General features: G+C 36.3%; 2 protein-coding genes across 2 annotated transcripts; both read left to right on the forward strand.

Annotated features, from left to right (window-relative positions):
* The first annotated feature begins 8,826 nt into the window (after nucleotides 1-8,826).
* Nucleotides 8,827-9,495, forward strand: LOC142164249 (uncharacterized). The gene has a single exon (XM_075221824.1). It carries the CDS (start codon nucleotides 8,827-8,829, stop codon nucleotides 9,493-9,495), a length of 669 nt encoding a protein of 222 aa, XP_075077925.1.
* A 2,731-nt stretch (nucleotides 9,496-12,226) lies between these two features.
* Nucleotides 12,227-13,255, forward strand: LOC107795516 (pectinesterase inhibitor 9-like). Its single transcript, XM_016618177.2, has one exon. It carries the CDS (start codon nucleotides 12,373-12,375, stop codon nucleotides 13,003-13,005), a length of 633 nt encoding a protein of 210 aa, XP_016473663.1. The 5' UTR covers nucleotides 12,227-12,372; the 3' UTR covers nucleotides 13,006-13,255.
* Nucleotides 13,256-13,371: the final 116 nt, after the last annotated feature.

Consider the following 13,371-nt stretch of genomic DNA (forward strand, 5'->3'; position numbering starts at 1 on the left):
TTCAACAAGGGCTAGATCTGGCCATTGAAGAAAAGAAACCAGATGTTATTGGAGAATAAGATTGGAGAATTATCAACCGTGTTGCTTGCGGTACCATTCGATCCTACCTTGCTAGAGAGCAGAAATATTCATACACAAAGGAAACTTCTGCAAGTAAATTATGGAAAGCACTGGAGTATAAATTTTTGAAGAAAAACAGTCAAAATAAATTGTACATGAAGAAGAGACTGTTTCACTTCACCTATGTTCCTGGTACCACGATGAATGAACATATCACCAGTTTCAATAAGTTGGTCACAGATTTGCAAAATATGGATACAACTTATGATGACGGTGACTTGGCCTTGATGTTGTTGGAGTCACTTCCTGATGAGTACGAGCACCTTGAAACTACTCTACTCCATGGAAATGACGAAGTTTCTCTCAGAGAAGTCTGCTCGGCTTTGTACAGCTATGAACAAAGAAAGCGAGAAAAACAGAAGGGCGGAGAAGGAGAAGCACTGTTTGTGAGGGGTCGTCCTCAAAATCAAACGAGGACAAAGAAGGGAAGATCCAAGTCAAGATCCAGACCCAGCAAAGATGAATGTGCCTTTTGTCGAGAAAAAGGGCACTGGAAGAAAGACTGTCCGAAGTTGAAGAATAATGTCAAATATAATAATGGAAAGGCCATTATGGATTCAAATGTAGCTGATTATGATGATTCAGACTTCTCATTAGTTACAACAGAGTCATCAACATCATCAGACATATGGTTGATGGACTCGGCTTGTAGCTATCATATGTGTCCCAACAGGGACTGGTTCGTGGATTTTCAAGAAGGAGAATATGGAATCATTCACACAGCGGATAACATCCCTCTTACCTCATATGTATTGGTTCAATACGATTAAGGAACCACGATGGAATGATCAGAAGATTAACAGATGTTCGATATGTACCAGACTTGAAGAAGAATCTCATCTCTGTGGGAGCCCTTGAATCAAAAGGGTTCAAAATTATTGCAGAAAATGGAGTGATGAGAGTATGCTCAGGTGCACTAGTGGTAATGAAGGCTAATCGGAAGAACAATAATATGTACTGCTATCGTGGTAGTACAGTTATTGGGACAGCGACAGTGACATCCAGTGACGACAAAGAGGCAGAAGCAACCAAGCTATGGCACATGCGCTTGGGACATTTTGGAGGAAAATCCTTGAAAACTCTATTAGATCAAGGATTGTTAAAAGGAGTCAAGGCTTGCAACTTGGAGTTTTGTGAGCATTGTGTTAAAGGGAAACAGACAAGGGTTAAATTTGGTACAGTGATCCATAATACTAAAGGCATTTTGGATTATGTACACTCTGATGTTTGGGGTCCTTCCAAAACACCTTCATTGGGTGGGAAGCACTATTTTGTAACCTTTGTTGATGATTTTTCCCGAAGAGTATGGGTGTATACAATGAAGAGCAAAGATGAAGTGTTGGGAATTTTTCTCAAATGGAAGACGATGGTGGAGAATCAAACAGGCAAGAGGATCAAGTGTATTCGCACAGACAATGGAGGTGAATACAAAAATGATCATTTTAATAAGGTCTGTCAAAATGATGGCATCGTCCGACACTTCACTGTCAGACATACACCACAACAGAATGGAGTGGCAGAACATATGAACCGGACCTTGCTGGAGAAGGTACGGTGTATGTTATCCAATGCTGGCTTGGGCAAAGAATTTTGGGCTGAGGCAGTTACATATGCATGCCACCTTATTAATCGTTTACCATCTGCTGCTGTTGATGGCAAGACACCATTTAAAAAATGGTATGGAAAGCCTGATGTAGATTATGACTCTTTGCACGTGTTTGGCTCAACTCCATATTATCATGTGACAGAGTCAAAATTGGATCCAAGGGCAAAGAAGGCTATTTTTATGGGAATTACTTCTGGAGTCAAAGGATATCGCTTATGGTGTCCTATGACAAAAAAGTAATATTCAGCAGGGATGTTACCCTTGATGAATCTGCTATGGTAAATAAGGTAACAGAAGATACCAAACAAAATAAAGGTGCTTCTAAGCAAGTGGAGTTTGAGGGAAAATTTATTTTTCCTACACAAGAAGCAGAGGAGGAAACAAATGAAGATTACCCTCTGGAAGGAGAGACAGTAGAGGAGATTCCAACTCACGAACCTTAACAACAACTTGAATCAATAGCAACCAGCATGCCAAAAAAGAACAATAACGAAACATGTTCGTCTCATAGAGATAGTTGCTTGTGCAACCTCAATTGTAGCTGATGATGTTCCTACCACTTATAAAGACGCTGTCCAAAGTTTAGAAGAAGATAAGTGGAGGATTGCCATGAATGATGAAATACAGTCTCTTCATCAGAATCATACATGGAGATTGGCCAATCTCCCGAAGGGAAAAAAAGCAATAGGGTGAAAATGGGTATTTGCAAAGAAAGAAGGATTTCCTAACCAAGTAGATATTCGCTACAAAGCAAGATTGGTGGCCAAAAGATATGCTCAAAAGGAAGGAATTGATTACAATGAAGTGTTTTCTAAGTAGGTGGAGTTTGAGGGAAAATTTATTTTTCCTACACAAGAAGCAGAGGAGGAAACAAATGAAGATTACCCTCTGGAAGGAGAGCCAGTAGAGGAGATTCCAACTCAGGAACCTCAACAACAACTTGAATCAATAGCAACCAGCAGGCCAAAAAGAACAATAACGAAACCTGTTCGTCTCATAGAGACAGTTGCTTGTGCAACCTCAATTGTAGCTGATGATGTTCCTACCACTTATAAAGACGTTGTCCAAAGTTTAGAAGAAGATAAGTGGAGGATTGCCATGAATGATGAAATACAGTCCCTTCATCAGAATCATACATGGAGATTGGCCAATCTCCCGAAGGGAAAGAAAGCAATTGGGTGCAAATGGGTATTTGAAAAGAAAGAAGGATTTCCTAACCAAGTAGATGTTCGCTACAAAGCAAGATTGGTGGCCAAAGGATATGCTCAAAAGGAGGGAATTGATTATAATGAAGTGTTTTCTAAGCAGGTGGAGTTTGAGGGAAAATTTATTTTTCCTACACAAGAAGCAGAGGAGGAAACAAATGAAGATTACCCTCTGGAAGGAGAGCCAGTAGAGGAGATTCCAACTCAGGAACCTTAACAACAACTTGAATCAATAGCAACCAGCAGGCCAAAAAGAACAATAACGAAACCTGTTCATCTCATAGAGACAGTTGCTTGTGCAACCTCAATTGTAGCTGATGATGTTCCTACCACTTATAAAGACGCTGTGCAAAGTTTAGAAGAAGATAAGTGGAGGATTGCCATGAATGATGAAATACAGTCCCTTCATCAAAATCATACATGGAGATTGGCCAATCTCCCGAAGGGAAAGAAAGCAATTGGGTGCAAATGGGTATTTGTAAAGAAAGAAGGATTTCCTAACCAAGTAGATGTTCGCTACAAAGCAAGATTGGTGGCCAAAGGATATGCTCAAAAGGAGGGAATTGATTACAATGAAGTGTTTTCTAAGCAGGTGAAGTTTGAGGGAAAATTTATTTTTCCTACACAAGAAGCAGAGGAGGAAACAAATGAAGATTACCCTCTGGAAGGAGAGCCAGTAGAGGAGATTCCAACTCAGGAACCTCAACAACAACTTGAATCAATAGCAACCAGCAGGCTAAAAAGAACAATAACGAAACCTGTTCGTCTCATAGAGACAGTTGCTTGTGCAACCTCAATTGTAGCTGATGATGTTCCTACCACTTATAAAGACGCTGTCCAAAGTTTAGAAGAAGATAAGTGGAGGATTGCCATGAATGATGAAATACAGTCCCTTCATCAGAATCATACATGGAGATTGGCCAATCTCCCGAAGGGAAAGAAAGCAATTGGGTGCAAATGGGTATTTGCAAAGAAAGAAGGATTTCCTAACCAAGTAGATGTTCGCTACAAAGCAAGATTGGTGGCCAAAGGATATGCTCGAAAGGAGGGAATTGATTACAATGAAGTGTTTTCTCCAGTTGTAAAACATTCCTCCATTAGAATTATGTTGGCTTTGGTAGCACAATTGGATTTGGAACTAGTTCAGATGGATGTAAAAACTGCGTTTTTACATGGAAACTTGGAGGAGGAAATCTACATGACTCAGCCAGAAGGATTCAAAGTTGCTGGAAAAGAAAATATGGTGTGCAAACTTGAAAAATTGTTGTACGGGTTGAAACAATCTTCTAGACAATGGTACAAGCGATTTGACGAGTTTATGTTGCGGCAAAGGGTACAAGAGAAGCAAATACGATCATTGTGTGTATTTGCACAAGCTTAAAGATGGTTCCTTTGTATATCTTCTCCTATATGTTGATGATATGTTGATAGCTTCCAAGAATTCGGAAGAAATTGATAAGTTGAAGATTCAACTGAAGAAGGAGTTCGAGATGAAGGATTTGGGTGAGGCAAAGAAAATTCTTGGCATGGAGATAATTAGAGATAGACGTTCAAAGAAACTCTGTTTATCTCAAAAGGAATATTTGAAGAGAGTACTTCAACGTTTTGGCATAGATGACAAGACTAAGTTAGTTAGTACTCCACTTGCTTCCCATTTTAAGCTAAGTACTACTATGTCGCCAATGGATGAAGCTGAACGAGAGTATATGTCAAAGGTACCATACGCAAATGTTGTTGGTAGCTTGATGTATGCAATGGTTTGCACAAGGCCTGACATTTCACAAGCTGTTGGAGTTATTAGCAGATATATGCAGAATTCAGGGAAGGAGCATTGGCAAGCTGTGAAGTGGATTCTATGGTATATTCATAATACTGTAGATGTCGGGTTAGTTTTTGAGTAGGAAGACAATCAGTCTGTAGTTGGATATTGTGACTCAGATTTTGCGGGTGATCTGGACAAACGAAGATCAACTACTGGTTATGTGTTTACTTTTGCAAAGGCACCAGTTAGTTGGAAGTCTACTTTGCAGTCAACAGTTGCTTTGTCTACAACAGAGGCAGAGTACATGGCTATTACAGAGGCTGTGAAAGAGGCAATTTGGCTTCAAGGATTGCTAAAGGAGCTTGGTGTTGAACAAAAAGGTATCACAATTTTTTGTGATAGTCAAAGTGTTATTCAATTAGCGAAGAACCAAGTTTATCATGCAAGGACGAAGCACATTGATGTTCGGTATCATTTTGTACGAGAAATCATAGAAGAAGGTGGAGTCACGATTAAGAAAATTCATACTATAGAGAATCCTGCTGATATGCTGACAAAGGTGGTGACTGCGATCAAGTTTCAACATTGTTTGGATTTGATCAACATTGTTGAACACTGAAGATTGAAGATGAAGACACAACCAAAATTTGTTACCGAGAGAAAATTGAAGATGTGGAATTTTGCCAAGGTGGAGATTTGTTGAATTATATGTCAAATTTCCATCCCACATCGGTGGGTTAAGGAGTTGGTGGGAAACTTTTTCCTATAAAAGGAGGCTTAATGTTTAGGATTTAAACACACTTCTCATTTGCCTTCTCATCTGTTTAAGACATTTGTATCTTCTCTCTTTAGTATTATTTCACTTGTATTTTTGGAGTGAAATAAAATATTGGTTGTGTCCGAGGAGTAGGTAAAATTAGCCGAACCTCGTAAATTCTGGTGTTTCCTTTATTGTTGCTTTATTGTCTTATTTATTATTTGGTGGCTGTCATAATTTTTGGTATAGTAGTTGTGACTTATTCACACTATATACATTTGGCTTCCGCAACACATATTTGGGAGGCTAAATATGAAATTTAAGCTCAGTTGAAGAAGATTTGGTGTAGCTTGGGCCGGATTTTGGTGGTTATGGTGGTTTTATATATGTGTATATCTTCATGCATATATATCAGTTGTGCATCCACATGTATATCAGAGTATATCCCCTTGTATATCTTTGCATACCCATCCAAATATGTGTGTGATATACATTGATATATATGATATATAATGTGATATAAACATATCGCAAGTATTGTCTATTACAAGTGTAACAAAGATATACATGAGTATATATTGACATACACGAGGATATACATTTTATTGCCAAGAAATCGTTTGAACTCATGAGATTGAATATTTGATGAATATGTGCGATTATTTTGGACGACTCTGGACTTTAAAAAGGAACAAGTGTGAAATTAGGAGTTGAAAATTTAAATTCTCCTATTTTTTTAGTTTGTTTTGTAGGATTTGGCTATCCATTATCAATTTTTTTAAGCTTTAGCTGCTAAATCTAATCTTTGGTTAAAATTCTGCTAACAGTTGCAAGGAATGCTATATTAATTTTCCCTTTTTTATTTTCAGTTTTTTTAATCTTTATCTTCTTTCCTTGATTTCCCTTTAATTAGCTATAAATGATGAAAAAGAATACTACAAAGAGCATAACAACAAGAACAACAACTATAACAACAACAACACAAAATTCTTTCATATTTCTATCCTCAATAGGCATATAGGCGTAACAGTATTTTCTTTTTTAAGGATAACGCTAGAAATTAAATAACGGATCGTCAGAAAATCATTGAGCACAGCCACCAATATTTCCAAAATGTGTTCACAACCAATAATACACAATCAGATTGGAAAACTATTAAAAATGATCACACAAACTTTGCCAAAATTGACCTCTTCCCACTTCATAGGCCATTGGACCTATATATACTCATTCAAGCCATACAAGGTCCCAGGTCCTAATGGTATGCACCCCATTTTCTACCAAAGATATTGGAATATTGTGGGTGCTTTTATTATCCGGCTTTGTAACGAGATATTTGCCAGATCCAAAATTCCTGATCAAATGAATCACACCTTATTATGTCTCATCCCTAAATTTAAGCATGCAAATAACCTCAATAATTTTCAACCAATAGGACTCTGTAATACTACGTATAAAATAATCACTAAAATAATTGTTAACCGCATCCAACCTTTTCTAAATGAACTCATCAGCCCATGCCAAGCTAGCTTCTTAAAGGGGAGGAGGACATGTGATAATGTTATTATTATACAAGAAGTTGTTAACCAACTTAAAAAAAGGAAAGGGATGAATGGGTAACTGATAATTAAAATTAATCTAGAAAATGCTTTTGACAGGTTAGAATGGTCTTTTGTCTACAAGGCCTTAACCTTCTTTCAGTTCTCACCAAAGATCACCACCCTAATCATGAACTGCATCTCCACAAGCAAGAGAGCAGTCTTGGTAAATGGTGCACAAACTAATTTCTTTGAACCCACGAGAGGTATCAGACAAGGGGATCCTTTATCTCCTTATTTATTCATATTATGCATGGAACTGTTGTCTGTATATATCAATCACCAAATTGACCTAACTCTGTGGGATCCCATTAGAATTGGGACAAAAGGACCTCATCTGTCATACCTCTTTTATGCAAATGACTTGACATTCATGGCACAGGCTAATGAAAAAACCATAAATACCATTCACTATTCTTTAGTAACCTTTTGTTCCCTATCTTGACAAAAAATAAATAACACCAAATCCAAAATCCTCTTTTCAAGTAACTGCTCAATTGCCATCAAAGATTATACAATTGACTTATTTAACATCAATCCAACAACTCAATTTGACAAGTATTTGGGATTCCCCATCCTCAATAACAAACCTAAACATTCCGACTTTCAATTTGTAATTGATAAAATGCGTAACAAACTTTCAAAATGGAAAACAAATTTCCTAACTCTTGCGGGACGCACAACCCTAGCAAAGGCTGCCCCCAATGCCATTCCAAATCATAATATGCAATACATATCTCTCCCAAAGAAGATCCTACATCAAATTGATAAAATTCAGCGTGACTTTATTTTGGGCACAACTCCGCAAAAAAAAAAGATACACTACATCTCATGGGATGTTGTAACTCTTCCTAAAAACTGGGAGGACTGGGAATACCTATGGCAACCCACAAAAACCAGGCATACTAGCAGGACTAGAATGGAGATTATTCGTCAATCCATCAACAATGTGGGCAAACACCCTAATCTAAAAATACAGTCCTAGATCAAATACTAAAAACGCCTCCTTCATTTGGCAAAATATTTTGAGAGGGTGGGAAACTGTTGCCAAAGGAATTTCATGGGATGTTGGCAATGGGAAAGCCATAAACTTCTACTTTGGATGTTGGACCCCTAACAAAACAAATAGACGTGCTTCAATTCATGGTCCACTTAACAAAAATGATAGCAACTTAACCCTTAACCAGGTTTGGAGAAACGACCAGTGGAACTGGTCACAAATCTCCTTTGAACTCCCCGATAATATTAAAAAGGATATCTCTTCCATCTCCCTTTCAACAAACCACCTCTTCATAGACACCCCCATTTGGTCGCTCAACACAAATGGCACCTTCTCCACCCATTCAGTCTACAAACTGCTTCACCATTACATCCAACCTAGCACTGACTATGATTGGATTTGGAAACTCCATACCCTTAACAAGATCAAATTTTTCCTCTGGCAATGTTTTAAAAATAAACTCCCTACTAAAACTTACCTTCATCAAATTGGAGGTTCTATCGACAATACTTGCCCAGTTTGTAAGGCAACAGAAGAAACCATAACCCATATTTTTCTCGAGTGCACAGTTGCCCGCATATTCTGGAACAATAGGGGAATCGACATTAATGCTATCCCTAATAACAAACACTGGTTGTTATCAATCAAAGACCTCCAAATAACCTTTACACACAACTGCATAACTTGGGAGGACGTATTCCCATTTGCAATTTGGCACCTCTGGTTAAATAGAAACAATAACTGCTTCCACAACTTCTCTAAAACACTCAACTACCAAATGGTAAACATACAGACCATTGAATTTAAATTACTAGAGTGTAAATACAAAAGCCCCACAGACAAAATTCCTATCCACATTAAATGGTACCCACCACCCCAAACTTATAAACTAAACCTAAATGCTTCCTTCTTGGGTAACCATAAGCCTGGAGGCATTGGAAGCATTATAAGAAATACTCAAGGGGACATGATTGTAGGTTTTGCTAACAAAATCAAAGCCTATAACCCTACCCATGCAGAATTACTAGCACTTCATACATGGCAAAAGCTGGCTTATGAAAAAAAGCTAGCCTCACTGGAGATTGATACTGATTCGACGGATATAATCCAACTACTTGAGCATAATAGCTTCCCTGCCTATACTAACATTATCTTTGAATGCAGGTACTTGTTGAAGAAATTAGGAAATCCAGTGGTCCGGCATAGCTTCCGCAAAGGCAACAAGGTGGCACACGTTTTGAGTAAATTGGGTTGCAAACAACAACCAACCTCTACTACAACTATTTTGAACTCCCCACCAGATGCGGTCAAGAGGGTGATCCAAAAAGACAAGAATGCAACATCTACTACTAGACTATTATCAAGCTCCATATGTAACAAACTAGCAATGTTTGAAAACCTAAGTATTATTCCTACTATTAGTAATAGTGATGTAATGTCACTGTAGGCTATTATTAATAATATTATCCACTTCTCCAAAAAAAAAAAAAAGGTCGTTTTAGATTAAAAGGGTAGTTTGGTAATTTTAGCTAAAATGGAACATAGTGATTGATTATGTGTCTTGACTAAATTGCCCTTTGATTATATCATCATCAGCCATATGATATGATACTAAAGGGTTTTTAATAAATTAATTCTATGTTTAATAATTGGTCGGTTAAGAAAACCTTCCCTTAGTTAACACCATTTCCTTCCTTCAACTTGAATTGGAGTCTACTAACTAAAATTCCCCGACCTAAATTAATCAAAACTATAAATAATCTATTCCTAAAAATATTAAAGTATCAGCAGAGAGGACTTCTGCAATTTGCTGGAGATCTACACAACTTGCAAATCACATTCATTTGTTCTCAATTTATGACCTACCATATATTTCGAAGACATAATGAATGTAAGTAACGAGATCTCGAATCTCTTCTTTTTTTCTCCAAGACTTTCCACATTTAATGGTCGATTGAACATGTATTCGTAAGCTACTACCCCCTCGGTATTAATTCATGTGGTATTGTTTATATGAAAGTTTAATAATGAGAATATAAAATTTGCTGGAACTTGTGATATTAAACATATCATGATATTTTGTGATAATAAAAATATGTCATTAAGGACAAAATTAGAATTTTTAAGTTAGATCATAAAATACAAAATAGTGTCATTTTTCTTTTTGGAATAGAAGAATATCACATAAAATAGAGGGAGTAGCAAAAGATAATATATGTAGGAGGAACATTGATCAAGACCAACTATGTGATCGCTACAAATACAATTATGTTCAAGAGTCCGAAACCAAATCCCACAAGGAAACAGCCTATTGACTAAAACCTTCACTACTGCCAAGAAATCTAGTAAAACAATTTACGTATTATCAAGCTGTAATTTTTGAGTGTTAGAAACTAACATATTGCAAGTAAGAAAATGCAGTAAAACTATCACTAACTAGAGAATGGTTTGAATTCAAGATAAAGGAGGCCAGAAGTTACTTCCCGAATTTTCTGATTCCTTCTCGTTATGTCATTTATAATTTCGCCAATTTGTTCTATAGATCGTGAGCACTTAACTTACTATAATATATATTATATTGGTCGTATTCGCTCGAACTACTCTAGCTAGCAATTTCTCACAACTCACTACGACCCCGTCAAAGCTTCTAAACTTGCTTTTAGACTCACAATATTAATCTCTCATATACCTAGTAGTGATGACATTGTTCAACAATAACCTAAATATGCAGTCTTTCTCAAGTAACACATAATATATAACCACCCGTTAATAGAGAAACTTCAATTAACTAAGATCTCTTCAAATTATCATAAGGGTTCAGTAGATTTATTTTGTTAGTAATTATCATCTCCACTTGGTACTGTTAATTTGTGTGTGTAATTACTAGGTAAGTTGGAACATTTTTATTTTCTGTCCACCAACATAATGTTCGTGAAAGCTATTTCCATATGTTTTCTTTATTCATTTTGTCCGAGACAAGTTGCCGTAAGCATCAACGAGGAAGCAGCTGCCTTCTATGAACAGTTGGCATAATTCACCAGATGGAGATTTGCTCTAAGCAATCTATCAATTTCATGAGGAAAATGCTGTTTTCTGGGGAAGGTCGTAATCGTATCATGGACTAAATATTTAATCATTATTGATCACATAAGTAATTGTTCAAAGCTTTCAGAATAATTTGGCTAATAAAACATTACTCAACTCCTTGAAAACCAGGTCTACTCAAATTAAACATAAATTTACCACAAAAAAGAAAAATATCCAATGCGTAAGGTAGCATGGATGAATAAATAATAACTTGCCTTGCGTTATCTTCCAAATTTCTTTAACTGTCAAGCCAAGCATTAGATAAAATGTTACTTATGCTTGTAACAAGAATTGATGTCTGTGCTAGACCCCATTTTAGTAATTGTCTTATTACTGATCTTTAATTTAACTTTTTGAAAAATATTTTTCGTTCAATTAAACATCCGGAGATATTTTTTAGGAAATATTTTTTCATAGAAATCGTTTTTTAGGAAAATACATTTCATTAAAAGTGTCTTCCGTCGAACCGAACACCGTACCCCATAATATTTATAAACATACTTTAATTTAATTACTAATGAACGTACAAATAATGCGTCAAGGTCTCATAGTCAATTTCGCTAACAAAAGATTACTGCACTTAATAGAATTATAGATATTCTACGCCAAATTGAGCATTAGTTGACCACAAAATAAAATCATATGCGTAAAGTTGTATGGGTGAATAACTTCCCTTGCATTCTTTTCCAATGTTCTTTATACTCCCTCCGTCCCATCTAACGTGACATATTTTTCTTTTTATTTTGTTCAGAAAAATAATATATTTTTATATGGATAAGTAATTTAACTTCTAAATTTTTTAATTTTACTCTTAAGGCAGTATTAAATTACTTCTCCAATATATTGTTGTAACAAGAATTAAGGCATGTGTTCACGAGACCCAAAATCTGACAGCTGCTTGTTTCAAGCAACTGGCACGTCTAGCTTAGCAACAACTAAAACCAATTAAATTATCATTAAATACAGTAATCCTCTTATGGAAGTCTTCATATGCGCACGTTAAATGAACGAAGTCAAATTCTCCATGCATGTGACAAACCTTTCTATATAAGACCATGCATACTCTTCATATTTTTCCATCACAAACCCTTTCTATCATCTCAATCTCTCTTCATCAATTTAGCTCTTTAATTTTTTCCTTGCATTTCCAAAGTTGAAGAATCGCTCTTCAATTTTCAATAAACTATAATACCATTCACCCAGTCTTTCACCTCCCGTGGAACAATCCCTCTTATCAATGGGGAAAATTAATATTCCTCTTTTGCTTTTTGTCCTCTCTGTTGTTGCTGTAGTCGAGAGTAGCACTAGTCGATTGCGTCCTCACTCGACCTTCATAGAGACACAATGCAGGCGAACGCGTTATCCAGAACCATGTGTGACATTTTTATCCAAATATGTAAATCCAACATCACAAGATCCTCAAGAAATAGCTCAAGCTGCCTTGAAAGTGAGCCTAGTTAGGGCTCTACATACAAAAGCTTATATAGCAAAGGTATGCAAGGAACCTAAGCAAATGAAGGCAAAGGATTATCAAGCAATAAGAGAATGTTTTGTTCATATCTCTCATGGTGTTTCCCAACTCACAAATGCTGTCAAAGAGCTTCAAAATTTGAAGTTAGATGGGCAATTAAAAGAGTTTTTATGGCATCAAAATAATGTTCAAACTTGGCTTAGTACAGTATTAACTGATGTTTACACTTGCATGGATGGGCTTTCTGGTTTTTCCAAGGGTGGTAAAGTGAAGGCTACTATTAAAGCTAAGGTTCTTAATGTTGCACAAGTTACTAGCAACGCTCTAGCTTTGTTTAATGGATTTGCTGCTAAGTATAAGACTTCTCATCATGCTAGCTATGACAATAACAAACCCTAAATATTAGTGTCATATGGTATTTGAATTTGTGGTCTGTTCTTATTTTTTTATGGGTTTAACTTATATACACAGTTGGTGTATATATGTTTTATTATATTACTGTATTTTAACCTGTTGTCGCAGCTTGTCTGCCTGATCTTTCATGTATCTATAGTTGATAGTGTAAAAATTATGTCACACTCATTATTGGTTATGTACGTACTGTGAATCATATTTATTTTAACTCATGTAAAATAAAAGATTAATTGTTTGACTTTTTTTTTCTGGTTGGTAACTAGTTGGACCAAGATGATCTCAGATTTCATTTTGCGTAATAAACTTTGTTCATTTACCTATAGTTTTTAGCGATCTCCGTCTTGATTTGAA

The sequence above is a fragment of the Nicotiana tabacum genome, chromosome 1 (genome assembly GCF_000715075.1).
Source record: "Nicotiana tabacum cultivar K326 chromosome 1, ASM71507v2, whole genome shotgun sequence".
Taxonomy (NCBI): Eukaryota; Viridiplantae; Streptophyta; class Magnoliopsida; order Solanales; family Solanaceae; genus Nicotiana; species Nicotiana tabacum.